The sequence below is a fragment of the Lemur catta genome, chromosome 6 (assembly GCF_020740605.2).
Source record: "Lemur catta isolate mLemCat1 chromosome 6, mLemCat1.pri, whole genome shotgun sequence".
Classification (NCBI taxonomy): Eukaryota; Metazoa; Chordata; class Mammalia; order Primates; family Lemuridae; genus Lemur; species Lemur catta.
The window spans coordinates 511,279-539,275 of record NC_059133.1 but is presented as its reverse complement, the minus strand read 5'-3'; the positions used below and the strand labels follow the sequence as shown (position 1 = coordinate 539,275).

Below are 27,997 nucleotides of genomic sequence, written 5' to 3'. Positions count from 1 at the left end.
CGTGAGCATGGCGTTAGTTATTTCTTTATATAGACTCTGGTTCTAGAAACAATTCACCTGCGGCCGGCCGGCCGGGGCCAGCACGCTGATGGGCTGGACTATTTACAGGCCCATCTTGGGGCTGTACCATGGCCACCTCCCGGCACGGCGCTCAGCCATGACGCCAAAATAAGTTAGAGCTGGCCGGGCAGGGTGGGGGCTGTACACACAAGTGCTGGGGGTCGGGGCCTCAATACTGTCGAGGGCCGGGGCTGTAAACATGGCCGGGGCGGCCCTGCCCACCCCTAGTGGTCTGTAACGACTGGAAGCAGAGCAGCCTGGTGGGCCGGGGAGCTCAGGCGTCTGATAGGCAGCTCTGAATCCGGTCCACCCACTGCTGGGCTGAGGGCACGTCCTGGGCACAGAAGTTGTAAACGCGACGCGTGGTCTTCACCTGGGAATGGGCGGGTCAGTGACTCCTCGGCCCCACGCAGGAGACCCTCCCTCCCAACTCCCGGGCCTGGCCGAGGCTCACGTCAAAGAAGGCCTTCTCATCCACAGTCTTAGGGGCGCCCATGGTGGGTGTGCCTGGTGCCACAGCCTCCACCTCCGCCAGGTCGATGACGCCCTTGCACTCTGTGTCCACACGGTGGTCGTAGTAGCGCAGCTGGAAGGGCCACAGAGTCAGGGCAGCCCCTCCCCAGTCCCTCCACCCCCCACCAATCACTCACCTGATGTTTGGTCTTATCCAGCACGAACCAGCGGGCCTTCCACGGCTTCATGAAGGCCCCCTTCTTGTACAGGGTGCCCTCATAGGACCTGCGTTTGCAGAACCGGGGCCAGACTGGCCGTCACTGCCCAGCCACGCCCAGGCCCCAGCAGCTGCCCCACCCGTCCCAGGCCAGGCTCTGCCCCAGACCACTGGCCAGGGGGCCACGAAGCCCTGGGGCAACAGACCCAGGAAGAGGATTACCCGGAATGGAGAGGTGAAGGGTCTACCACACACCTCCAGACACCAGGGAGGGCCCCACAACACCAGAGCCCTGGGGTCTTGGGAAGGCAGCCCCGCACGCAAGGCAGGTGTAGCCAGGAAGAAAGCGCTCAGCAGACAGGTCTAGGAGGCTGCCATGGCAACATGGCTCCTCCAGCCTCAGGGATGCAGGTGTCGCACAGCCCCTGACCCTCCTGCAGCCCGGCTATGGTCCCTGGCTCTATGCTCCAAACTCCTTCCAACACTGGCTTACGCTTGGGGACCAGTGCAGCCTCCCACCCTAAGAAATGACTAGAGCTCCGCAGAGGCACCTGCAGCCCCCACTGGGAACCACCCGGGAGCCCAGACTCTGCTCAGAGGAGCCATCTCACCTGTTCTCACTCTCGGCCGTCTGGAACTGGCTGTACAGGGTGCTGGTGCTGCGGCGGGCGGCCTGGCGGGAGCTGGATGCAGTTGAGCCGCTGCTCTGGTCGCTGTCCAGGCTGAGGCTCAGGGTGGAGCCCACAGGCCCCTCCTGCAGGTACACACCCAGCGAGCGGCGGTGGTGGGGCACACTGGACACGAGCAGGGAGCCGGGGGTGCCCTGGGGGCAGGACAGTGGGGCCTGCGTTAGGGGTGGGCAGATTCCACTTTACCTGGCAACACCCCCGCCCCCACCCCCACCTCCGCTCACATGTCCGTCTGGCCGGCATTCCAGGCGCTGTGCGGCCTTCACCCGGTCCCAGGCGTCCTTCCAGCGCTCAGGGGCTCGGCCCAGCTCTGTCTCCAGCCGCTGCAGCTCCTGGGGGAGAATTAGTGAACTATTAGTAAAATGTTATTCAGGAGAAAACACCCATACTGGAACGTGAAAAGACAAAATGATTAAAAATATATATATAGGACAGAGATACAGTGTAATTGGAGTACAGGTGGCAGCAAGAGGGAGGGAGGGAATGGGCAAAATGAGTATTTGGAGACAACAGTTAAAAAATTTCCCAGACTAACCAGAGGCATCAAAGCATAATCAATAAGCACTACAAACTCCAAACAGGATACGTTAAATACAAATACCCCAAAATCGTACAGAAAAATTGCTGAAAAACAAAAAGAAAAATCCCAAAACCAGGTGGAAGGAAAAAAAAAACATGCTCTCTTTGAAAGAGCAACAATAAAACTGGTGGCTGACTTCCACTTCCAGCCACGACAGGGGAGTCAGTCTCTGACCACCCTCTGTCCACAGGCACCTGTAAAACTGGACAGGAACGGGGAGCACCTATTTTCAGACATTGCACAACCAGCACCACGACACTGAGACCAAGACACAGAAGCACACAAGGAGAGCCCTGTAGTCGCCCACTGTCTGCCTAGCCAGAGTGCAAGGCGGTGGGGCTGAAACGGCACACTGAGGTCTTGCTGAGGATGCGGACGGGAACTTTGGGGACGCTGGTGCAGATGGGTCTGCAGAGCAGCCTACGTGAGGGGAGGGAGGGTCAGAGAAGGAGCTCTAGAAATCTACACAGAGGCCTCCTTGAGTCTTTGGCCAAACTGAGCTGCCATGTGCAAAGCAAGATGTCACAAGTCCCGGCAGAGAAAAGGTATTAAAAAGCTGTGAACTGAATCTAAATTCTAGAGGTCATACAGTGCTGGGAGACGCAGGAATTCCGAACGGCCAGAGTGGCAAGGCCTCACTAAAGACACAAAAACTGCAGTTAAAACCCTGGAGAGGCCAGGCCTTAGGAGTAGGGCTGTGTAGCCCTGGAGGTTCTCTGGAGGTGCTGCAGAGCTGCCCTAACAATGCTGAAAAATAAGCCGACCCACAAGTTCATTAACTATCTGTAAGAATAAAACCTAAGATTCTTTAAAGGAAGATAACACAGTCCCAATCCTTGACAAGACAGGAACCACAATGTCCAGCCTAAAATAAAAGACTAGAAAAGCAAAAAGGCAGAAAAGGAGCAGAAAAAAATTAAAAGAAACAGACTCAGAAATCAAACAGGTTTTAAAGTACACAAGAAATTCAAAAGTTATTATAAATGTGCTTCAGGATTTAAAGGAAAAGAGACATAATGGTTGAACAGACAGAGAATCTCTACAGAGAATACAAACTTAAAAAAATAGAAATTTTAGAGCTGAAAAACACAGTATCTAAAATAAATTCATTAGATAGGCTTGAGTATATTAAACACACGAAAAGAGCAGTGATCTTGAAAGACAGGACAACAGAAATCATCTACAATACAGTGCAAAGAGGAAAAAAGATTGAGGAATAAGAACAAACAGAGCCTCAGTAACCTATGGGACAGCAGATTCCAGAAGGAAAAAAGAGAAAGATATGCAGAAAAAGAAATTTAAAGAAGCAATGACCTAAAATGTATTAGGTCATTAAATATGAAATGTCCAATTTTGAATCAAAAGTTTAGTTTATTGTATCTCAAACAAGAAGCAGTACAGTTAAAGTATGCGCCTAAACTATCGACAGTTAACGGTAGCTTGTTAATGCCAGCAGTGAAGAAGCCTGGAGAACAAGTGACAATGAAATCAGGAAAGGCATTTTCCACAGCTTGTGGAGAACTGAATATTTTTCCTTGCGAGAAGTGGTCCAAAGCCTGTAAGAAGTGGTGGTCAGTTGGTGCAAGGTCTGGTGAATACAGTGGATGACACAGTTTCCAAGTCCAGCCTCTGTAGTGTGAGCAGAGTTGTTCGTGCGACATGTGGTTGAGTGTTGTCTTGCAAGAGGACTGGCCCGTCTCTGTTGACCAACCTCAGCTGCTTAATTGCAAGCATCCTCATCATTTCTTCCAATTAGTTGCAGTAGACACCTGCTGTGATCAACTGACCAGGTTTCATAAAGCTGTAGTGGATAATAACAGCGCTGGACCACCAGATACCATTAGGTTTTTTTGTTTGTTTGTTTTGTTTTGTTTTGTTTGAGACAGAGTCTCACTCTGTTGCCCAGGCTAGAGTGAGTGCCGTGGCGTCAGCCTAGCTCACAGCAACCTCAAACTCCTAGGCTCAAGCGATCCTCCTGCCTCAGCCTCCCAAGTAGCTGGGACTACAGGCATGCGCCACCATGCCCGCCTAATTTTTTCTATATATAGTTTTTAGTTGGCCAGATAATTTCTTTCTATTTTTAGTAGAGACGGGGTCTCGCTCTTGCTCAGGCTGGTCTTGAACTCCTGACCTTGAGTGATCCACCTGCCTCGGCCTCCCAGAGTGCTAGGATTACAGGCATGAGCCACCGCGCCGGACCCTCCATTAGCTTTTTTTGTGAATATTCGGTTTTGGACTGTGTTTCAGCACTTCATCTGTATCCAATTATTGTGCTGAATGCTTGTGATTGTCAAAAAGAATCCATTTTTCATCACATGGAACAATACGGTGTAGAAATGGTTCACCTTTGTGTTGTGACAGCAAAGAAAGGCAACCTTCGAGATGATTTCTCTTCTCACACTTGTTTCACGCAGAACCCAATCTATGCAGCTTCTTTACCGTGCCCATTTGTTCCAAATGGTCCAATATTGTTGGAATAGTAACATCAAACCTTGCTGCTAATTCACACTCAAGTTCAGATGGATTTGCTTCCACTATAGCTTTCAGCTCATCATTATCACCTTGGTCTCAGGTCGCCCACATGGCTCACTGTCAAGATTAAAATCATCAGAATGGGACTTCCGAAACCATCCATTTACTGTGCTTTCATTAGCCACATCCATCCCAGACACTTAGTTGATATTTCAAGAGGTCTGTGCTGCAACTGTTCCATGATGGAACTCATATTCGAAAATTACATGTATTTTTGACTTATCCATGGTTTCACAAAAATTGCTCTAAGAAAAAATATGAAAGATAATCGCAAGCTGAAACGTGCATTTGAAAGACTGAGGATGCACCTTCACAATAAAAATAAAACAAGAAGTGTCAAAGTGAAATGTCAGAGATATCAACTGTCAAACTTAGTACCTGAGGAAACGGTTAAGCATTTCATACTTAATAACCTAATATTAAATATAATAAACATGATCATCCCACAGATCTAAGAAGTTTAAGGAACCTTAAGCAGGATGAACACAAAAGAAAAACTGCTTCATGGTCAAACTGCTGAAACTAAAGATGAAGAAAAAATCTTAAAGGTACAGGAAAAAAATGGTGACATCATACACAGTTTAAAAGGACGAGAATGAACGCTGACTTCTGATCAGAACCAATGCAAGCAGGAAACAACGCAACGGTATCTTTAAACTGCTGAGTGTATAAAAGTTGTCAACCTAGAATTCTGTACCCAGAGAAAACACCCTTTAAAAAACAGAGGCACAATGAAGACATTTTTAGATAAGCAAAAGCTGAGGGAACTCGTGGCTGGCGGATCTGCATTGCAAGAAATAGGAAAAGTTCTTCAGGCTGAAGGGACACGACACCAGACCAGACCTACACTGAAAGATTGAATGATACTGGAAATGGCAAAAATAGAAGGCTTTTTCCTTTTTTCTTAATTTCTTTAAAACAGAGCTGACTGTTTAAAGCAAAAACAATACATGCTGGGTGTTTCTGTTACATGGAGAAGTAATATGGAGACAGCAGGGGCATGGAGGACAGAAGGGGCTACCCGGAAGGGCTCGCTGTGAGCCCCTGCGTGTGAACGGTGGGTGTAACTTCAAGAGAAATGGTGACTGCAGTCTCTGGCAACCACTAAAAAATAACACAGAGGTATATATAGCTCAAAAGCCAAATAAAGTAGATAAAATAGAATACTAAAAAATACTCAATTTTTTTTAAAAGAAAACAAAGGAGCAAAAATAGGACAAACAGAAAACAGATTAAACTTAACCCAACTACCTCAATAATTACAGTGAATAAAAATGGACTAAAAATTTCAATAAAAGAAACTATCAGGCTGGATAAAAAAAGACCCAGCTGTATACAATAAGTTCACCTTAAATATAAAGACACAGCCCAGTCAAAAAGAAAAGTACAAAACATAAAAGACCAAGCTGACGCTAGTCCTAAGAAAGCTGAGTGGCTCCGTCAGCCACAGACCAAGCCAAGTTCAAGACAAGGAGCATTACCAGACATAAAGAGAGACTCTCTTTCCTCTGTGGGTTCCCTTCATCCACAGAACTATGACCCGTGCTCCCCCCCACACCCCAGGGACACAGGTGCCTTTGGGCAGGGACCCATGTTGGGGCAACGAAATTCGTCACTCATTCTATGCCTCGTGAGGGGGAATCAGCGCTCCCACTTTCTGCTCAAGGAAGCAGAAGCTCTAAGACACTGAGGCCATTTTGGAGGCCACAGAGCCATTCGTGGGGAGTGGGGTGCAGACCCCCCGCGGTCTGGACCTGAGGCCCAAACCCTTCCGACTGCTCACTGAGGCAGCGGCCCAGCCCCCCACACGAACGACCCCAACTACTGCCCCCCAGGGTCTCTGTCCTGATTCCTCAGGCCAAGCAGACACGCCCAGCAAGGGTGGCAGCGTGAGGGGCCAGAGAGGCCTCGACGTCATCCCCAAGCTTTTGGGTCAAGAACCTAGAAGAGAGAACTCTGTACTCTGGTTATGTAGAACTTTGGTTTCCGATTTAGTTTAACTGAAATTTGCTGCTGACATGTTGAGTTTGTTCTTTAAAAAATATTTCAGTATCTCTCTCCTCCTGTCTTAGAGGAACAGACATAACTAGTCAATGTATTAAAGAAAATGCATCTATTTCAGAGCTGACCTTAAGAGTTTAGATTCTGTATTTTATGAACTGTGAATATGGGTATGCCAGAAGCATACAAGGTAACTATGATGGTATTTAAATAAATTTCACTTTAAGTGTAGGCCTTTTTGAGTCTGTATAAACTTGTTTTGAAATACAGTTTCCACTTATGAATGTATTTAACAAAAATATCTTTTTCAGCCTTGGCTCAGGCCTGTAATCCTAGCACTCTGGGAGGCTGAGGCAGGAGGATCACTTGCGGTCAGGAGTTCGAGACCAGCCTGAGCAAGAGCGAGACCCCGTCTCTATTAAAAATAGAAACATTAGCCAGGCAGTGAGCCTGTAGTCTCAGCTACTCAGGAGGCTGAGGCAGGAGAATCACTTGAGCCCAGGTATTTGAGGTTGCTGTGAGCTAGGCTGATGCCACGGCACTCTAGCCTGGTGACAGAGTGAGACTCTGTCTCAAAAAATATATATTTATCTTTTGCATGATAAAAAATTATTACTTTGATCACAAAAGGCATATTTCATGGTTTCAATAATGAAAGAAGATGTAATATTACTTTAATGTTTCTTCTTTTTCTTTTTCTTCAGGCAAAATGATTCAAGATAATTAATATTTCTATTAAATATGTTTAACTGTTTAAAAAAGAACCTAGAGCAGCTGCTGTGCTCCTGTTGGGGTAGGTGGGGCGGGCAGTCTGGCAGGGGGAAACGGTTCCCGGGCAAACACTGACCCTGCGGGCTGCCCAAGTTCTCAAAGGCAGCTCAGGGGAAGGCCACATGCCCAGACCAGAGGCTGAGTCCTGAGATCTGGGGTCTGTGACAACAGCCCTCTGGTCACCAGTCTGCAAACACCCACCCGAGGTGGGCCGGGGCCACCGGGCAGCCACAGCTACCCCAGGCCAGCAGCAGGTCATCTGGCAGGGGGAAGGCAGGGCCACCCCAACACCCAGGGGTACCTACACGTGCACACACACAGGCACAGCCCTAGTGTCTGAGCAAGAAGGTGCTAGGCCAGGCCCTGTTCTGGACCACACATACCTCTAGCAGGCGTGAGATGGCATCAGGCTGGGCTCGGGGACAGCTGTCGTAGCAGGGCCACACCACTCGGCGCCTGCTCTGGGGAGCGCCTCCATCAGGCCGTTCCTCCTCTGGGGGCTCGGGGGGCCCCTGGGCCAGTTCCCAGTCGTAAGGGGGCCCCTCAGCCAGCGTCTCCTCGGTGTAGAAGTCCCACACCTTCAAGTTGGACACGTTGCTGTAGGGCCGCAGCACCTGGGGGTGGGGTGGTGTTGAGGACCTGGGCCGGGCGGGAGCCACCAGCCCCAGCCAGGCCCCAGCTCACCTCTGTGTCCTCGGGCGCGTACATGTAGTTGTAGAACACGGGTGTCCTCTTGCTTAGCCGGTCCACGTACTCCCACACGGACCTGCAGGCCAGCTGGCCCCTGCGCTCCCCCTTCTCCTCGTACAGCAGCCCTGCACAGGGGCAGCGCTGAGCCCGGGCCCTCCTGGCCACGCAGCCGCCCCCGCCGCCCCCACATACCCAGCTCGATGCGCTCGTAGTCGGAGTCCAGCAGGAAGGTCCGGAAACGGCGGGACACGTGGTGGTAGCCAAGGAACTTGAGGTAGAACTGGCTGAACTCAAACTCCATGGGGAACTGCAGGTGGACCTGTGCGCCACAGGGGTCAGGGGTCGGGGGTCAGGCGTCAGCACACAGCCCCCACCCCACACGGCCACCGACCCACCTGGTGCACACAGTCCAGGAACTGCAGGAAGACAGGTGTGAAGCCGCTGCTCTGCCCGGCCAGGGTGTGGGCCCCGCGGTGGCTGAAGCGGTGCCCAAAGGACAGCCACTCCTTCTCCACCAGCAGGCGGAAGCCCTCCAGCGTGCGGTAGAAGGGGTCTGAGAGCAGCTGCACCAAGGACACCACCTGCCGACACCGCCCGGGGTCAGGACGGAGCCCCGGGGACCCCGCCCTCCCGTGGCTCCGCCTGCCACATACCTGGGTGGTGATGTCCCAGCCGTCCTCCAGGCTCACCAGGACGGAGGAGCCTGAGTCCAGCAGCTCCACCACCAGCACCGACACCTGCAGCAGCTTGTGGATCTGCAGGGAGAGGCACCCCCTCACCACCTCCGAGACCCGCTCTGGCCCCATCGCTGACCAGGCCACAGAGACTCACGTGCCCACGGCACCCAAGCGAGGCTGGCGGTGTCTGCAGCCCTGCCGGGTGGGCACAGCACCACACAGTCTGCCCCGGGCAAGCTCAGCACTTCCCCTGGACTGAAGAGGCGCCACGGAGATGCCCAGCAGCCCCTCTCCGACCCTCCGGCACTCAGCAGGGCAGTGCCGCAGTGCCCAGCCCCGCCTAGAGGGGAACACAGCAGTGGGACCCAACCCACAAGCCATGTCCTGTGTGGGTCCCCAGCCCACCCAGGCCCAGCAGGCTGCCCGATACACACAAACCCAGGACCTGGCCACTCTCACTGCCAGCTTCCTGCCAAGCCTGGCTGCCCAGCTGCCTTCAGGCACCACGACTCTGGGTGGAGGTGGCTGTCACCTCCTGGTGTTCAGCACCGTCAAACAACAAACTCAGAGCCCTGGCCGCTCAGCTCCAGCCACGTGGTGGGCCCAGCACCAAGGGGGCTGAGGGCAGGGGCAGTACAGACCTGGGTCAGCCACTCTGAGTCCTCCAGTGAGCGCAGGAAGGAAGCCGGGCCGGGCTCCGCGGCAGGGCAGCCTGGGACACATGCCTTCAGCAGCTTCTTGAAGCTGGCCTTCACCTGCCGTGCCTCGAACACCTCAATGGGCACCAGCTCCCACTGCTGCAAGGGGTCTGGCCGTACGCCCTGGGAAGAGGCCGGCCCAGCACCGTGAGGCAGACGTGCCCAGGCCCTGCACCCCCTGCCCGGCCCCACGCCCCCACCTGTCACCTTGAGCTGGGCTTTGTCCCCAATGATGTAGAGGGCTGCACGCTGGGGTCGCAAAAAGCCTGGATCAGAGGGGGCCCCGTTGGCCTGGGGGGGGCCCAGCAGGTCTCTGCCAGCCAGCCGGGAGCCGACATCGGCGCCGAGCCCACCGCTGCGCCCGCTGGCCCGGACGCTGCCCCACTTCCCTGCAGAGGAGACACCAGGTGAGCACCAAGCCAGGCCTGGGCACCACTTACCTGGGGCTGGCTGGGCCCGGCCTCCAGGGAGGGGGCTGAGCTCCCAGGGCAGGGCGGGGGTGGCCGGCAGGACCCCAGCAGGGCTGTGCGAGGGAGGAGGGCTGCGACAGACGCTGAGACACTAGCTGGTGGCCGGTGTTAGTGTCTAGGGCAGGACTCGGTGTCAGGCAGGTGAGTGCCAAGGGCCGGGGCAGGGCCGTTAGTGTCAGGTGTGGAGGGAGACATTAGTGCCCACTGGGGCCGTCAGTGCCAGGTGAGGGGAGCCGGCCTGCGTAGGCCCAGTACGGTACCTCGGGGCGCTGTCCGTCGGGAGGCCGAGGCCGCCATGGGGTTGGACAGCGTGGTGACCCTGGCTCTGGGACTGGGCGCTGGGGGCACAGCAGAGAGGTGGCTCAGGCCTGGCCCCAGGCCTGGGCAGTACCCGGCTTGGGGTGCCTACAGCCCACAGGCTCCCGTGAAGCCCCCAGGAGCCCTGGAGGTAGCAGCAATCACTGCCGAGTCCCGGGTCTCAGAGTGGGAAGCGCGGTCGTCCTGGTACAGGTAACAGCAAATGGCCCGGGTGGCCGCAGGCTCCACGGTGGGGGGGGCCCGAGTCCTGGGCTCTCGACCGGCCCTTCTCTTCCCACTTGGCCGACTCAGAACAAGTGTCTCCGAGTCCCTCCCGCGCCGGCCCCTGTGCCGAGCGGCCACCCTCCCAGGCTCTCCTCCCCAGCGCAGGGGCCGGGGCTGGTCTGACAGTCACTGCCCAGAACTGCCCTCGACGCAGGGGCAAGCAGCGGCCTGCACCCCGCACACACGGCAACAGCAGGGCCTGAGAGGCGAGGCCTGGAGAAGAGGGGCCCGGAGGCATCCGCAAGAGGACAGGGGGTGGCTCAGAACCTGCAGATGCCAGCACAGGACGGAGCGCAGCTAGAATAGGGCAAAGCAGACCTGGGCCCCGGGCCGTGCTGGGCTGAGACGCACGTGACCTGGGTGAGGCCTGACCTGAGGGCAGGGAGGCCACGTGAGGAGGTGGCGGCCCCGGGGGCTGGGCTGCCTGGGGTCACACTGTGGGTCCCTGTGTGCCATGCCCTGGGCTCACCTGCCTCTCCCAGGGACAGGACACAGGGGCGTGAGGCAATACTCCCCATCCAGCCAGCGGCCACCACGGGCCAAGCACAATGCCAGCCTGTGTCCCACAGCCGGGTCCTCTGACAGCTGCCACACTGAGGCCCCCGGCTCAGCGAGACAGCAGGGCGCTGGCCAAGGCCCGCTCCTGTGAAGAGGTCAGAGCCCGGCCAGGGCCCGAGAGCACAGCGGGGGAGCTGAGCCCCCGCACCCTGCTGGGCAGTCGGCAGCCCCAGCCAGGGCTGGAGACGGACGCGGGGGAGGCGCAGGCCGACCGGGACGGTGGGGGGCGGTGGGGGGAAGCCCCACCTGCAGGCACCAAGACCAGGCAACTGTGAAACACGACCACATGGTTTGATACGTCGAAAATCAAAACCCACTTTTGAACTGGAGAGCAAATATTCCTGGCAGGAGTGACCATGGGTCACGTCTGGCCTCTCCCGAGGATGGTGTCCCCCAGTGACCACGAGGGCGGACTCGAAGCCCTGCTCCCCGCCCCCTGGGCCCCCACGGCCGGCTCACAGGACGGACCCCTGAGGAAGGCCGGGTGCGCTCAGCAGGGAGCCCCACAGGAGGGCGATGGCCGCGGGCCAGGACTGCAGACTGCGTGGCCAGCCCTGGGAGCCGGGGGCACAGCAGACAGATCCAGGGACAGCCTTGCCGCAGGGTGGTGCTATCGGCCCCTAAAACCCTCCAGTGCCCCTCACTGCCCTCCCAGGAGCTGGGCCTACAAGCTCAAGGGCAGGGACTAAGGGCTCAGGAGGCTTCGGATGACTCCCGGTGTGAATGTCAACAGCCCACACCCCCCACGACCCCAGGGGGCACCGTCGCTGCACCCACAGAGGTGACAGGCTGGGTGTGGCCGGTGGGCTTGGCAGGCTCCAGTGCAGGAGCCTCTGGGTCTCACACCCGGTGCTGGGAGGAGACGTCCACGCAGAGGACCCAGGTAGAGACACAAACTGGGCCTGTGTGTTGGACGGTAGCTGGAGCTGAGTCCAAGGACAACCTTCAAGGAGCCCCAGCACCCACTGGCCAGGGACAGATCTGGGGGGTCATGGGGAGAGAGCGCCACATGCAGGCTGGGTGGACGGAATCACAGGGTCAGATGAGGTTGGGGCAGACGGAGAGATCAGAGGGTCAGAGTCAGGTAGGGGCAGGAGGAACACAAGCAGCTGCCTACGGGAAGACCCCGGTGGGCCCGTAACAACATCCCCTCCACTGGCCATCAGGCCCTGCTGGGCTCAGCTCCCGCAGCTGCCCGCCCCTCCCGCCACTGGACACGGCTGCCCACCCCGCGTGGACAGTGGGTGGACAGAGCACACGCAGCACCACAGCTCCCCGCCTGGGGCCAATCCAGACACAGCCCTACTTGGCCCCGGGGAAGGGCTCCGCGGATGCTCCCCACCCTCCCCGGCCCGGTGCCTCCGCTGCAAAATGGGACAGTGGCGCCCCCTTGCAGGGTGCAATGCGTTTCACGTGACCACAACATGCAGGGTCAGAGGGAGGCGCGGCCTGCACGGGCAGCCGGCCTGGACCTGCCTCCGTGCGCAGGGCACTGTGGACGTGCACAGGCGGTGGGGACAGGGACAGTGAGGCCAGCACAGACAAGGCCCAGGGAGCCAGGACAAATGAGGACCGAGGGTGGGCGGAACTGGGGGAGGAGCTGCGTGAAAGACCAGCTGCAGGAAGGCCCGGCTGTGCAAGTGGCAACTCGGAGCCTCCGGCAAGAGGTCACAGGTGGGGGACACGCAGAGGCAGGTGGGCAGAGCAGGCAGCGCCCCGGGACACCCAGCTAGTCTGCAGAGGTGCCTCCGACCCAAACATCCCTGACCTAGGCCACTTCCGCCCTGCCCACCCTAAACGCCACCACAGCCCCCGTAAGTCCTCCCTGCCCCACCGCCTGCCCGCCAGCGCCCTCACCGTGACTGCCCATGTGGGCTGAGGAGAAGCCGCTGAGCGTGTTGCGTCCTGACGTATCGGCGTAGCGGGGCATGGAGCTGACCACGGCCTGCAGGTACTTCTCCTGCTCCAGGCTGCTCGAGTCTGCCTGGGACTGGCCTGGGAGAGGAGGCAGAGCTGGGGCGGGGCGGGGCGGGGCGGGGCAGGGCGGGGCAGACCCAGGGCAGGGCACAGGGAAGGTACCTGGAGAAGGCGCGTTCTGGGTCTTGAAAAGGCCAACCACACCCTTGCCGTGCAGGCCGCCGGAGCGCAGCAGCACAGCCTTGGAACGCCCACTGCGCCAACACACCACAGGGAAGCGGTTCTGGCGGTAGCAGCGAGACACACGCTGCAGGGCATTGTCCTGGACGCTCTGAGGCACGATCAGCAGCCCTGGGTAGCTGCAGGGAGGCGGCGGCATGAGGGCAGCGGGAAGCCCCGCCTGCCCCAGGCGCACACCCCCAGCGGGGGAGGCAGCCAAGCCGTGGGGGACAAGGGCTCCCCAGCACTCAGGCAAGGCCCCCTCTGGCCCTCGGCCACGAGCCCGGGCAGCTGTGCTCAGCCAGGTGCCCGCCAGGCCCTGCAGCCTCACCCTGGCCACACTTGACAGGGAACCGTGACGGCCACAGCAGGCAGTGAAGGTACCCAAGCCCCTTCCCCCCTCCCCACAGGGACCCCCTGACTCGAGGGTCCGTGCCCCACAGAAATGACAAGGACCCCAAGGCCGCCGTGTCAAATGGGCAGCCGACACTCAGAGCCCAGCCCTGCCCGTGCCCTCCGGGGCGTGGCCCGGTGACCTCACCTGCGGCAGATGGCATACATGCGGTTGACCGGGGACACACGGAAGGGCTCGGACTTGGCCCGGCTCAGGCTGCTGCTCAGGGTGCCCAGGCCGAGGCGCTGGTAGTCGCGGCAACAAGCCCTCTCCACCAGGCTGCTCATGGTCATGCGGTCCGAGGGCTTCAGGGCTGAGGACGGGGTCAGCGTGCTGGGCTCCAGCTCCTCCGACACTGCGCAGGACGGGCACACAGGGTCACAACCCAGAGGCCACCCTGCCGCGTCCCGTCCTCCACAGGGGACCCACCCGGAGGCCACCCAGGACTCCCCCTCTGCCCCCAACCTGAGATCTCGTCCTCCTGGTCCTCAGGGGGCGGCTGGCCCCGGTGCTCCCAGCTGGGGGGGTTGTACTTCTTGCGGGTGACGTACTGCCGCCCGATGGTCTTCTTGGCGTTCTTCACCAGGTTCCGGGACAGCGTCCTGCAGAGTCAGCCGGGGGGACGGGGGACGTGAGGACATGGGCACGGGGGTGGGGAGCACAGCGGGGCCCTGGCCCTGGGCCCCAGATCCACACCTGAGAGAGGGACCCTTATCCTTGGTGGCCCGGGGTGGCCGGCCGGGTGGGTGGACAGAGCCCAAAGTGAAGGCAAAGGTGTCCCTGACGTCCGGCGGGTAGCGCAGCTTGTGCAGCTGCTTGCGGAAGAGCTCGGCGCTGTCGGACCCCACCTCCTCATCAAAGGCCATTTTCAGCAGCTGTGTCAGAAAGAAGCCATCAGGGGTCTGGGTGGCCACTCCCCAGCTATGACACTGCCAGGGACCTGGGCCCTTCTCAGTTCAGCCGTAGCAGAGGCAGGCCCCACGGCCCCTCCCGCAAAGTCAAAGTCCCAGTAGCCGTAGGGCGAAGTCTGAGCTCGCACCACAGACCCAACACACCGACTCGAGGGTCAGTGCCCCACGGAAGTGACAGGGACTCAAAGGACACATCAAATGGGCAGTGGACAGCAAGCCAAGAGCCATGGCGAGGCCCCCAGCTGACAAGCCGGCCCAGGGCGGGGCAGGCGCGAGCCCACCCACCTGGAAGGTGCAGGAGCGCAGCTGCAGCCCGTCCTGCAGGAGCTGGTCCACGGGCATCTGCACGCTGATGCGCTTCTCCTTGGTGAGCGCGGCCACGGGGAAGGAGCGGACCACCACCTGCTCCCCCACTGACAGCAGGCGGCAGGGTCAGAGGGCGGGAGGGGACCACGTCGCGGGGGCTCTAGGGGGCGGGGGGATAGACCGGGGCCCATCTCCACAGGGGCCCTGCACCCCTGAGAAAGGGGGGACACGCAGGGAACGCTCCACCCACCCCCACAGCCCTCGCGGGCAGGGGCCGGGGGGCCCGGGGCGGGTCTGAAGGCTCACCCAGGGGGTCGGTGGGCATCCCGGTGAAGATGACTCGGTACGTGGTGAGGAAGATGGCGCCCTCAGCCGGGAGCAGGGCAGGGCCCCCCCCACTGCCCCCGGCGCCCTCCTCCCGCCCGTCCGGCAGCAGACAGACGCGCAGGCCGTCCAGCACGCACTCCTCGCCGGGCAGCAGGCGTGGCCGCAGCAGTTTCGGCTGCTTAGACACAGGGCGGCAGCTCAGGGCCCAGCCCAGGCCCCGGTGCCCGCAGCCCGCCAGGCCCCCGCTCACCTTCTGGATGGGGGGCAGCCTCTTGCTCTCGCGGTGCACGGCCTCCAGGGTCTCGATGTGCATCTGGACGATGTCTGGGGAGAGCAGCTCTCATGCCCTGGCCACGCCCCCCGTCTGAGGGGAGAGAACCCATGCCCAGACCCCATACCTGGCACCATGACGTGCAGCCCCTTGAGGTGGTCGCTGGTGACCCCACTCTCCGTGCAGACCTTGTCCACGAAGCGGTTGATGAAGCGGACCACAGCCCCCGCCACGTCGCAGGTCTCTGCATCCTCAAAGCCGCTCTCCGTGTCATAGCTCTCGGCCACACTGCCCGCCATGCTGGGCCAGGGAGGGGGCGGTGGGCACAGGCCCCGTCCCCCTGGCCCCGGTGCCCCCCCCCGCCCCTGCCCCGCCCACCTGTTGGTGACCAGGCTGTTGCTGGCGCTCTCCAGCTCGCCCAGCCCCGCGCGCTCCCGCAGCAGGCGGCTCTTGCTGCTGTCCAGGGGCAGCAGCAGGTAGCTCATGCGGTTGGCGTAGTGGATGGCCTGGCTGAACACCGTGCTCTCCTCCTTCTGCACCAGCTCCTGCTGCTTCTCGCGGCTCATGGTCGGCCACAGGCGCCGCTGCTCAGAAGCCACGTCCAGGGCAGAGCGCTCGTCCTCCCGGGAAGGAGCCTCCTCAGCCTCCTGCCACGGCACCAGGCACGTGAGCCAGGGACGCCGGCTCCCACCCCGGCCCAGGCCCAGGGAGTCCCCGCACACCTGGGAGGGGGCTCGGTCCTCAGCAGGCTCCAGATAGAGGGCTCGGATGTGGGTCTGCACGTCCCCGTAAAACATGGCCTCCCAGAACTGCGGCGTGCTCCACACCACGTGCTCCTGCACGCAGCTGTACGCAAACTGCGTCACCCCCGGGCTCAGCTTCTGCAGACGCCAGTGGGAGGTCAGCGGGATGTAGCCAGGAGGGCCCTGGGGAGGCGCCCTGGGTCCCCGAGCACTCACCCGGCAGAAGGCCGTGACCAGGGGCAGCAGGGCCGCCGCAATGCCGTGCTCATCCAGAGAGGTGCAGTCCTGCAGGCAGAGCGCTAAGCCCAGGGGCCCTTCCTCCTCACCCAGGCAGTGCCCACCTCCACCACACCCTTGCTGCCCCCCGACCACCCCAGGCTGTGACCCAAACCGCGGGCTCCAGCTCCTCAGGGTTGCCTGGGAGCTTCAAGATCAGGAGACCCCACAACCCTGCACCTGCCTCCAGCAGGGGTCTCGCCGACCTGCCCCCCTTGCAGACTGGGGACTCCCTCACCCACAGACCAGAATCTCCTGCCTGTCCCCGCTCACGCGCCACACCGGGCTGGGACCGGAGGCCCCGCCTCACCTGCAGGCAGCAGTTCATCATGCGGACAACGAAGTCGAACTGCTGGTGGTCGAGTACCGCGCGGTTCTGCTGCACGTGCAGGTGCAGCTCCTGCGCCAGGCAGCGGCGGGCAGCTCGCCCCTTCAGGGCCCGCAGCACGGCTGGGAGCAGCTGGGGGCGGGGGCAAGGGGACAGGGGCTGTGGGCTCGCAGGGAGGCAGGCACAGAGAAGACCCGCACACAAGGCCGCAGGGGCGCGAGCTGCGGGTGCCCCGGAGGCCAGAGCCCTGCTCCAAACACGGAGGAGACGGACAGCCATCACCGGAGTGTTCCCTGACGCTGGGGCTCTGCTGACCAGCTGAGACCACAACTCCCAGGGGACCCAGGGAGGCCAGGAGTGCAGGTGCCCAGAGGCGTGAGGGTCCCACGGCCGTGTGCTCAAAGGCCAGCGAGGACACGTGCTCCGGAGGGAGGCCCCGTGGCCCCAGCTCAGTGTCCAGAGAGCACAGGCCCAAACAGGTGACCCATGTGGCACCGGCCAGGCCAGAGAAAGGGCTCAGGGCTTGTCTCGTTGTTGCTGCTATTCATGATAAAACTGGACACCACGGAGACACCACAGAGCCGTGAAAAACCAGAGAGACTCAAACCGGCTGTCGTGAAAGGCCCAGAGGTGCCAAGAGAACACCAGGGCGTGCGCAGCAGCACGTAAGTGAGCTCCGTTTTCTAAAATTTACAAAAAGCAGGAAACGTATGGTCTTTTCTTGAAGGATGGCTACAGAGAGAACTCAACAGTAGAAATCTTGAGAGTCCTCTAATTTCCAAAAGGTGCAATTAAACACCCTTTTCTGAGCCTCCCCTGAAGGCGCATCCCACCACCCACTGAGAGCAAGGCGGGTGACCGGATACCCCCTGCCCTCCCCCGCAGCCCCGAGGTGAGGCCCAGGCCTCCTCGGAAAGCCACTCCCTGGCCCCAGGTTGGAGCCCCCCCACTCACCTTCTTGGCCTCAAGCATCTTCCCCTCGAACACGTAGGAGATGCAGTTGCGCACCACTTCCAGCCGGCGGGCACTGGTGGCCTGCGGCCCGCCACACCGCTCCAGGATGGCAGCTGCGGGGACAGGACATGCTCACCCTGGCCCCGCCCCCACCCTGGCCGAGCTCGGGGCTGCCCCTCCCGCATCACGCACTCATAGGGGGCCCAGAGGGCACCGTGGTCCTGCGCTCTGCCCTCACGGCGGGGGGCGCGCCCTGCATCTTGGCGGCGGCCTGGTCCACGATCCACTGCACGGTGCCCTCGTCCAGCCGCGGGAAGGGCCGGGGTGCCCGGCGCAGGTGGCTGGCCTCGCCCGGCCTCTGCACCTTGTGCATCGCCACGGCGGGGTACGGGTTCTCCTGGGGGGAGACGGCAGGTGTGGGGCGGGGCCAGGGCCCACGGCGGCACGAGGCACCCCCTGCCAGCGTCCCTACGTTCTTATACAGCTGCTCCGCCAGTTCCTGGACGTGCCGCAGCACCCGCTGGGGGTGGCTCTCGTCGGCCCGCATCCGCGCCACCTCATGGGCCACCAGCTGGGGCAGGAGGGAGGGGAGGCAGCGTCAGGCAGGCCAGCGGGGCAGGGGCCAGGGGACAGAGCGGGGCACACCTCATCAAACAGGTCCGTGGGGCGGTAAGGGACGCCCCGCTCCGACACGAAACCGGCGAAGGCCATGCCCTCCAGCACCTTCATCAGGAAGTCATCTTCCAGCAGCCCGCGCTGGCCCAGGAAGGCTGCCTGGGGACACACGGGAGGTCAGCCTCGGGGGCTCCGCCGCGGTCCCCTCCCCCCAGGCCCACGGCGCCCAGGCGGCCCACCTTGTGGAAGCGGATGACAGGCTCCGGGTGGACGCGCACCACGTGCAGGCACCAGCGGTAGCCCTGCAGCAGCTGCGCGAACAGCCGCAGAAAGACGGCTCGCAGCTCCTTGTCCTGGAGCACAGGGCACAGGTCGGCGGGTGGGTGCCGGGCGCCAGCCCCCCGGGCTGCCTGGCTGCCGTGCCCCACCCCTCCCCGGGCTCCTCCGTCCCCTCCACCCACCAGCCACCCGTGGCCGCCCACACAACTCCACTGAAACTGGACAAGCTGCTCCTGCTCAGGACCCTCAGAGGCTCTCTGTCACCAGACGCTCAGTCCTGGTCCTCAAGGGGCCCCTGCCGCCTTGGCTGTGCCTCTCCCGGCCCCACACCCAACTGTCCACAGGGGCTTCCTGCCTGGGGCTGCCCGCAGTGGGGCCACCCTGAGCTCGGTGCTGTCAGCCCGGCCGTCGGTGGCAGTGGCCCTAAATGAGCGGGTGGGGGTGCGGGGGTCTCCACACTGGAGCAGTAACGACTCCCACCTGCATCTTCAGGGAGGAGGTGGAGGTCGTGGGTGGGGGGAAGGCGAGGTCGGCCAACTCCAGCTCTGGGTCCAGGACCTGCGGGGCAGAGGGGCAGCTGGCTGCACACTGGCCTCTGCTCTGGACGCCCCCTCGGCCAGGCAGCCACAGCCCATAGGCCACAAGGCCACAGCTTCCCCGAGGCCCCCTCACCATGCTCAGGACACTGTGCGTCTGGCTCTGCAGTGGCTCCGGCAGAGGTGGAATGTGCACACACTCGGGGACAGTCACCGTCCCTCCGTCAAGATCAGCAACAATCACGTCCAGCTGTGGCCAAGGGAGCGAGTGGTCAGGGACCCACAGGCCTGTGCAGTGAGGCGGACACAAACCACAGCCCTTACCAGCTCCTGGGTCTCCGCCTGGAAGGCCGCGTGGACCCCGATGATGAAAGGCGTGGGTGTGCTGAGGACCTCGAGCAGCTGGGCGGGCAGGATGGGCACGTAGGTGAAGCTGTAGGGCCCCAGAGGACGCAGTGAGCCCAGACGCCAGGGCCGGGCAGGGAGCCGGGTGGGGAGCTGGGCACGGGGGCGGGAGGCTGTGAGGCAGCAGGTGAGCACCTGTATCGGAGAGGGAACAGCAAGGCCAGGAGGCCCCGGCAGGCGTCTGAGAGTCGCTGGTAGCTCCGGGACAGGAAGAGGACCTTGTGCTCCGTGAGGGCAGCGCAGAACAACGACAGCACGTTGGTGATGCCTGAACAAGACGGGAGGTTTGGAGAGGGCGCTGGGCACAGAAAGCCCACACCCGACCCCCAGCCCCGGGGGAGGAAGCCGCGCCTGGCGGGACGGGCAGGCTCACCCAGCTGGCGGAAGAGCAGGGCCACGCTGCAGCGGCTGACCGGCAGCGAGTCAGCCAGCGGGGTCTGTATGACCTGCCGGTCGCCAGCCCCCAGAGAGATGGTTCTCTGCAGAGAGAGAAGGGTCAGGGCTCCGCAGGGCGACCAGACCCAAGTCGGCCCGGAGCTCCGTGGCCGTGGGCAGGCCCTGCAAACAGACAGACCGAGTGGGACAGGCAGGGCACTGGCACGGCGCAGGCGAAGGCCACGCCCCACCTGCCGCCTGAACAGCGCTGCAGAGAAGACTCAGGGCAGGCGGCTGCCTCTGAGCCGGGTGGGGACGGGGCCTGGGCGGAAAAGAAACAAAGAATCCGTACCGCTCCTTCCTCAACAGAGTCCAGCTGCACAGGACAGACGGGCAGAGAGACACGGTTAGACACCCCGGCTCACGCGAGCACAGGACAGGGAGCAGACAGACAAGCTGACAGCAGGATCCAGAGACAGGCGACACCCACAGGGAGAGCACAGAGGCGGAGCACGCAGGCCCAAAAGCGCAGAAGCGAGGACCGGGTGAGCAGGCAGGGCCCGGACAGTCGGCAGCGGCACCACGATGCGGGAGGGCGCGTCCGAGGCCTCGGCTGCGTTCAGCCCCGGCTGGACTCCAAGTGCTACCAGGCCGATCCCATGACTGCACCAGGAGAGCCTGTGGGTGTGGGGACACCAGCTGCCCCCAAGACCCACCTGGGAGCCCCCGGCCAGGGGCACAGTGCAGGTCAGCAGGTTCCCGACCACGTTCTCCAGGCACACGTTCAGGCCCTCCACATGGATGGTGTAGATGAGACCCAGGCTGTTCTGCACGGACCAGACCAGGAAATGACGGCACCGCCGAGGGGCCACCCGCGTCCCAGCTTGCCGCCCCGGCCGCCTGCCTCACCCTGAACACCTCCGCATGGTCCAGTCGTGACACCAGCACCAGTGTCTTCGGAGCAAACAGCTGGCCAGCGGGGGTGGGTGCTGTGGGCGACAGCCCCACCCGGCCTCCCTCAGCCGCCTCCTCCCTCTCCGTGGCGTCCTCAGAGCACGCGGCTTCCTGCAGACACAAGCCCGTCCTCCCTGCTCTCTTCCAGCCAGAGGTGGGGAAGGGGGGACACAGGCGGTTCACACTGCCTGGCCCTCCAGGAACTGCAGCCTCCAGGGGGTGCAAGACACCCCCAGAGGCAGAGGCGGGGAGGTGGCCGAAGCCCAGGGGCCCTGCTTCACACCTGCTGCCCCCCGGAGCCCCCAAGCTGACCTGTGTGGGCTCCACCGGCTCCCAGAAGGTCAGACAGGCGCAGTAGTGCCGCTCAGAGTTGATGTCCGTGAGGACAGCAACAAAGAAGGTCGGTGGATTCCTCTCGGGACACAGCTGCCACCCGCTGGGCTGGCAAAACTGCAGGGAGGGCTCAGCCATCAGCTCCTCTGCCCACCCCTGCGGTGGGAAACTCCCCCCCCACCAGCTGTCCGCACGGCCTGGGCTGGGGCTCAGTACACACACAGCGCGCTGGGACCCTGGGGACACCTCGCACCCTGGGCCTCAGGAGTCACCGTCTGCGGCCTCCCCAGCTGGTGGTAATGGAAGGTCCCCACCATCAGGAGCGAGTGACAACGTGACACGGTGATGTGGGCACCAGGCAGCCTGCTGCCCCTGCCCTCCACAGCAGCTCTGCCCTCTCCTGTCCCCAGCCCGGCAGGGGCCAGGCACTGTGGGGGGCTCCTCAGTCCCGGGGGTTCAAGCCACCCACCCCACCTCCCCCACTCACCAGCTCGATCCCCTGGGGGAACGGGTTGTCCTCCCAGTCCTTCTCCGGGAAACGCTGCAGAATATGGCCCTGGCCTTCCCCACTCCCTGAGGACAAGGCCGGTGGTCAGAGCACCCCGCACCCCCCAGGAGGCTGCAGGATCCAGGCAGCTGCCTCGTGGCCCAGGGTGCAAACACCCCACCCACCAGGCCCTCACCTGGCACCACACTGGCCTCAATTACCTAAAAATAGTTCTTACGGAGAGGCCACGAGGCAGCTGCAGACCCAGGGCCACCAGGTCTGGGGACAGAGAGAGACGCTCCCAGATTTCTGCAAGCCACGGCCCCCAACCCCACCATGTCAGGGCCACACACCAGAGACCTCCTTCTGTTTGCCACAGACTAGCCCACCTTCACACAGCGTGAGACCCTCTAACGAGCAACAGTTCTGGAATGTTCCATAGCCCACTCGGCATCTGCCCCCACAGCCAGCCCCCCACTAAGGCCCTCGGCCCCCCTAACTCTCGCAGCCTGCCAGGCAGTGAGCACCACACCAGCAGGGCACACCTGTGCCCAGCACGTACCCCAGAGCTCCCTGCCACCTCCACCCTCGGCCCACGCTGGGGTGCAGAGAACCCACCGTCTGTGCGGGGTTCAAGCAGCAGCGGGGAGGACACCTGTGCCCACAGTCCCAGCTGCTTCCTGTCCACGGCACCTCGAGACAGAGAGGTGCCAACACAGGCTCTAGAAGATGGGCTTCAGCGAGCATCTGCTGGGTCCACGCCCACAGCCAGAAGGCCCCAGAGGGGTGGAGGTGGAGACGTGGTCTCAGGACCCCAGTGAAGAATGCGACGGCCCCCTGCGCCCTGGGGCCCGCAGCCCTGGGCAGGGTGGGAAGGGCCTGGCCCCCCGGCCTGCTCCCTGTCCTGGCAGCCCCCCGCATGCAGGCCGGATGACAGGCCCTGAGCACAGTCCCTGGTCCCCTGGGCCAGGGAGGAAGGCGTTCGGGGGAAGGGGTGCCAGGAGGCCCATGTCTTCCCCAGAGACCCCCCTCCTCTCCTCAGAACCCATGACCCCTAATCCCCCTCTGGCCTGCTTCCCCCCAAACCATACCCAGGGCACTGTTTCCAGGCCTAGTCCACACGGATGGGGGAAGGCTCATCTACCCCCTTCAGAACCAAACAGGAAGCAGGACGAGGGCCACCTGGGGCCCAGCTCCTGCCGAGAGACGGCTCCCTGGGCTTGCAGGACTCGGGGAGCGGGGAGCGGGGTGCACAGGGAGACAACACCATCCTTGCCTTCACTTCCACTCACAGCCCGCAGGTCCCCAGGCAGCAGGGTCCCTGTCCTCTGCTTGGGCCTTAGCACTGCCGCCCACGCCAGAAGGAGCAGGGGCAGGTGGGCAAGGGGAGGGCAGGTGGGCAAGGGGAGGGCACGTGACATGGAGCCCCCCGTGGACCCGCGCCCCGAGCCCAGGAAAACCAAGCACGAAGCCTCTGGGAGCCTGCCGGGCCACACCCACGTCCAGCCAGCCTGGGCCACCTGCACACAGGCAGCGCAACTCCACACGCCCCCAGGCCCCCCAAAGGCAGGGGAGCCGGCTGCAGCCCTGGAAGACCACCGGCCGGCCGGGCGAGGGAGCCAGGAACAGGCAGGCTGCCGCCCAGAGGGAGGTGGTGGGCGGTGAGAGGCTGCCTCTGACTCTCAAAACCTCAGCTTCCTCCTCCCCTCCCCCTCCTGCCACTGACACCAGTAGAGGACGCTGCAGGGGGCCAGGTGTCTGCCAGTGCCACCCCCACCTCCACACACCCAGGCCGGCACTCCCAGCCGCGGCTCTGCCCCCCACCCACTCCCCCAGGGGCCTCCCTGTGCTGGGCCCCAAACCACCATCTGGGCCCGGCCCTGGCTGGCACCCAGGGCTCACCCAGTTCTTGCCACGAGGCAGCAGAAGGAGGAAGGGAGAGAGGGTGTGCGAGCAGGGACAGCGGCCTCTACTCTGCAGCCTCCCAACGAGGGCAGGCAGGGGCACGGACACAGAGCTGCGGGTCACCGTCCACGCCAACTCCGACGTGCCACTCAGCCTGAAAGTCCTCTGATGGCTCCGCCCTCCACAGAACCAACCCTGAGCTCCCCTCTCCTGGAGCTGGGGGTGGAGGGTCAGGTCAGGTCAGGCCAGCCGAGCCGGCATCTCTCCCCAAGCTCCTCCGGGCCACGACAGCCCTAGACCTGCCCTTTGGGTCCCAGCCCAGTGTGCCCTGCTCTGGGAAGTTCTCTGCCCCAAGCCTGGGACCTGCAGGGACCCCGAGGACCTCCCTCCCCCCACAGCCCCAGTGGTCGCTGGTACACCTGTCACCAGCTGACCCACAGCAAGCTCCAGCTCCTGACACAGAGCACAGCCTAAGTACGGCTTGGGGGACGCATACAGTCGGCTACACGACCATCCTCCCACACCTGGCCTCACTCACACCCCACAAGCAAGAAGGCTCCTCAGTGGGAGGCACCGAGCAGCTTCCGCAGCCCCGGGGCCAACAGGATGCAGCGCCCAGGAGCACAGGCCACAGCAAGGCCCCGCAGCCCGCTGGAGCCCCTTTCCCCTCGCCTCATGGGAGCCCGGCGTGCACCTCAGCTCTGCGCCCTATGGGACCAGGCTGCAGCTCGGCCTCTGGCCTGCACTCTCGGGGTGCAGGGTGCTCTGCCACGGCTCCCACTCAAGCCCTGGAACTGTAACAGGCAGTGACAGCAGCCAAGCTCCCACCTCAGTGGAGACGAGAACGTCCTCCCCCCACCCCACAGTGACAGGACCAATCCAAACAGCGAGGCTGGCTGTGTATCACAGGGGCACCAAGGTTCCCTGAGGCACAGGCAGGAGGGAAGTCCCCGTCCCCTCCAGCCTGGAACCCAGGGATGAGGGGAGGCCCACCCAAAGGCGACACTGGGGCTCCTGTCCTCCAAGCGCCTCGAGGAGAACTCTCTCCTGCAGCCCCCCCAAGTCGGCTGCAGGGAGAACACAGGCTGCTGTTCTGCTGTCGGCTGGCAGCACCCCATCACCAGTGCCAGGCTCTGACGCCTGGCGGGCCCTGCCCGGGACAGCGTGCATTGTGGGGAAGCCAGGGACGGCAGCCTCTCCGCCCCTGCCACACCCCCACTGTCCACACGCCCTGCTGCCCGCGCTGACCAGCACTGGCCGCTCCGCTGCCCGGGAAGAACCCAGCTATAGGAAGAGGGAGGAGGAAAGAGGGAAGGACGGCACCTTCCTGCTGCACCACCCACCCAGACCTCAACACGCGGGCGGCTCCCCCGGGCCAGCTGCAGTGGGACGCACGAGGGGCCTGCAGCTTCCCCAGCCGCCCAACCTCCCCACCTCCCCACTGCCACAGCCCCCCAAAGCAGTCAGACCCAAGGCCTTGGGCCCCTTTAGGCAGCCAGGGCGGGGCTGAGAGGCAGCTGAGGCCGTCCCAAACAGCCCCAACCTGCTCCAGAGGGCGGGAACATGGGTGGGGACAGCAGATGGGGCTCGAAAGTGTGGCCAGCTCATCACGGTCAGGACTGAAGAGCAGAGGCCATGCAGTGAAAGGTCTTTTTCTCGGATGCTGGGGGTCCCGGCCCTCCTCCCAGGCAGGCACGCACTCAGCTGCGGGAGCAGGACCCCTGCCCAGGTCGAGTGTGTCTCCTGCTCCCAGACGCCCCGGCCCTGGGCAGCGGCATTAAACTAGCTGACTGCCACCAAGGCCCTCCAGGGCCGAGGGCTGGCAGAAGGCGTCTGTCTGGTCCTCAGGCTGCCCCAAAGCCGAGCCCAGGGCGCACAAGGTGATTCTGACTCCCCAGGTGAGGGGCCTACAGGTGGGCCAGCGCTGGCTGCCTGCACCCTCTGAGGTGACAGAGTCACAGCCAGCCCCGGCATCCACTGTCTCAGGGGCCCTCCCCACTCTCCTGAGAGGTGACCCGCTGGCAGCCACAGCAATGGGGAGGCCACCTCAGGCAGAACGGGACCAGCCCGGGCAGCCGAGACTCACACTCGGCACCCAGGCCCTGTACCCCACGGCTCCCAGAGCAAAGACGAGATATTTGCCACCCTGGCCTCCACCCAAGAGACCCTGCATCCCTGCCCCGTGTCCTGGGCTGCCAGGACACAGGGGTCCTTCCGCCCCTCAGAACTTCCTGTTGTGTCTGTGCCCAGAGGCTCCACACACCTGCTGCTCAACCATCAAGACGCTCATCGCTTCCGGGGACCCCCCCATGTGCCACAGCTGCACATGTGTGTGTTTATCACATCCTCACGGCAGCCCGGGAGCCTAGTGAGATTCTCTCCATCTCCAGAAGAGGAAACTGAGGCACAGAGAGCCAAATGACTGGCCTGAGGTCACAGCTATCAAACCACTGACCTCCAACACCTTGCTCCCCTGCTTCTGGCTCCCTCCCTCCTCACCCCACCACCAGGCTCTGCCCTCAGGGCACGGCCAGGGTCCCAGCTGATGGCCGTGTTCCTCACAGGGATGGAGGGTCCTTCTAAAGGGTGCCAGCTGGCAGCTGAACAGCTCCAACTCCAGAAGGCAGTGGTTAGGGGGCTCCACGCCCCCACAACTGCAGGGGACAGCTTGGGAGTCACTCCTTCCTGCCACTCAGGGGAAGTGGGCACCTCAGGCTCCAGCATTCTACCCTGCCCACTCAGAGACACACATGCCAGAGGTGCCTGCCCCACATGTACATCCAGAGTGGGCACACAGGGGGACAGCTAGGGTGTCATGGGACCCAGACATGCCTCCCTGCTCATCCACCCTCAACTTTCCACGTCCACCCCCTCTGCCACCACACCTCCCACGTGGACTCCCCACACTGCCCTCAGGGTCATCAGGCCCTGCCCCAGCAGCCAGCCAAGGCCCAGCAGCCTTGTTGCCTGGATCCCCATGCACCTTCCACTCCAGGTGGCCTGGCCTCCTCAGTGCCCCCACACGTGCCTTGGAGCACAGTTCTCCCTCAGTGGGCCAGTACAACACTGACAGGGAGCCTGCCATGTGGGGACAAGGACAATGTGGTCCATGCCCATGAGAACTCCCTCTCTGGAGGAAAGGACAGATGCTCATGACCACGGTGCCAAAAGACGCATACTTAGATAGATGGGAGCAGGGAGGAGTGTGAGTGCCGAGGGAGAGGGCGCTGGGGAGGGTCCGGTGACAAGGAAGATGCAAAAGAGGCTCCACAGAGTATGCAGGATCTGGCAGGTGGAGGTGGAGCAAGAAGAAAGGCAAAGCGGAGAGAAAGCAGGTCCTGGGTGGTGACAGTGGTGGCTGGACTGACAAGCAGCAGGGAAACTGGGAAGCGGGGGCTCGATCTCACCTCCAGGCTACAGGTCCAGCCCCAGCCTGACCCCACAGCCAGCCCCAGGGCAACTGCCCCTCTGCAGTTGGGATCTGACGACCTGGGTACAAGGCCCAGCCTCTCTGTGCCAGCTCAGACCAGGCACCAAACCTCTCTGTGCCTGACTGCTCTACAGATGGGGTAACAGCAGGGCAACCTTGGTGGGCTGCTGGGAAGAAGTGAGATCACACACACAAAGAGCCGGGCAGGGCCTGGCACACTGAGCTCGCTTTCCAACGCACTGTCTCCACGGCTGTTGCTGATGTCATTGTCAGGCTGCGTTTTCTCCTACCCCCCTGGGCTGAAGGGCTCTCAGACACAGGCACTGACCCCAGACACGGACCTCCTGGACATCGGCACCAGTCACCACACTGGTCCCCCACCCAGGGCTTGGCTGGCAGGGCCCGGACGGGCAGGCTGATCGCCAGGAACGCTCTTCTCTCTGCTCCCGACATTTCCTCCTGAAACCCTCGAGTTTTGGGTCAAACACCGCCTCTCCGTGAAACAGCCCCTGAACCCCACCCCTCTTCTGCACCCCGCCAAGACCGCTAAAGGCTTCGGACACAGCTCCGGGTCAGAGGAGGGCTGGCAAGCCACCAGCCCGCGCCCGGAGACACCGCCACCGCGGTCGCCGGCGGAGCGCGCCCAGCCCACCCGCAGGAGCCGGGCAGGCTGCGCCGCCAGGCCCTGTCCCTGCCGGGCCGCCGCGAGGCCACGCCGCCCGGCCCGCCTCCCCGGCGGCGGCCCATGTCCTCGCGGGCTGCCCGGACGCCGCCACGGGCACCAGCAGGCCCCGGCCCCGGCCCCGGCCCCGGCCGCCGCACTCACCGCGCGGGTGCGGCCCGAACGCCACCAGCACGAAGTAGTCCGCGAGCCGCGCCATGGCGAGGGACGCGGGGCGGCCCGAGGGGCGCGGGCGGGCTCCGCGGCTCGGGCACTCGAGGGCGACGCGCTCATGGCCCGGCCTCCGCCCTGGACCTAGCAGCCCGGACGCCCCGGGCCCGACTCGCGGCAGCGGCGGCGCCCAGGGCTCCCGCCGCCATCTTCCCAGCCAGC

At 62.4% G+C, this 27,997-nt stretch overlaps 1 protein-coding gene across 4 annotated transcripts; it reads right to left on the bottom strand.

Moving 5' to 3' along the window:
• Positions 1 to 8: 8 nt before the first annotated feature.
• On the bottom strand, positions 9 to 27,992 carry SBF1 (SET binding factor 1). 4 transcript variants are annotated; one of them, XM_045555327.1, is made up of 41 exons: positions 27,770 to 27,992; positions 21,609 to 21,694; positions 21,101 to 21,238; positions 20,744 to 20,929; positions 20,551 to 20,661; positions 19,833 to 19,938; positions 19,595 to 19,727; positions 19,379 to 19,487; positions 19,191 to 19,304; positions 18,999 to 19,076; positions 18,479 to 18,592; positions 18,270 to 18,398; positions 18,097 to 18,195; positions 17,817 to 18,021; positions 17,625 to 17,737; positions 16,653 to 16,802; positions 16,283 to 16,351; positions 16,046 to 16,204; positions 15,702 to 15,970; positions 15,451 to 15,623; positions 15,303 to 15,376; positions 15,032 to 15,227; positions 14,705 to 14,832; positions 14,205 to 14,383; positions 13,974 to 14,110; positions 13,656 to 13,863; positions 13,058 to 13,254; positions 12,836 to 12,973; positions 10,099 to 10,176; positions 9,576 to 9,757; positions 9,312 to 9,491; positions 8,647 to 8,748; positions 8,389 to 8,574; positions 8,186 to 8,312; positions 7,988 to 8,118; positions 7,687 to 7,917; positions 1,644 to 1,751; positions 1,342 to 1,553; positions 711 to 798; positions 515 to 646; positions 9 to 433 (listed from the first exon to the last, which is right to left on the bottom strand). In XM_045555327.1, the coding sequence occupies exons 1-41, from the start codon at positions 27,822 to 27,824 to the stop codon at positions 335 to 337; spliced, it is 5,709 nt and encodes a 1,902-aa protein (XP_045411283.1). In that variant the 5' UTR covers positions 27,825 to 27,992; the 3' UTR covers positions 9 to 334. The 4 variants fall into 4 exon arrangements, with proteins under 4 accessions (XP_045411283.1, XP_045411284.1, XP_045411285.1 ...); XM_045555328.1 differs by having other exon boundaries at positions 20,744 to 20,899; XM_045555329.1 differs by lacking the exon at positions 10,099 to 10,176.
• Between the last annotated feature and the right edge of the window lie 5 nt (positions 27,993 to 27,997).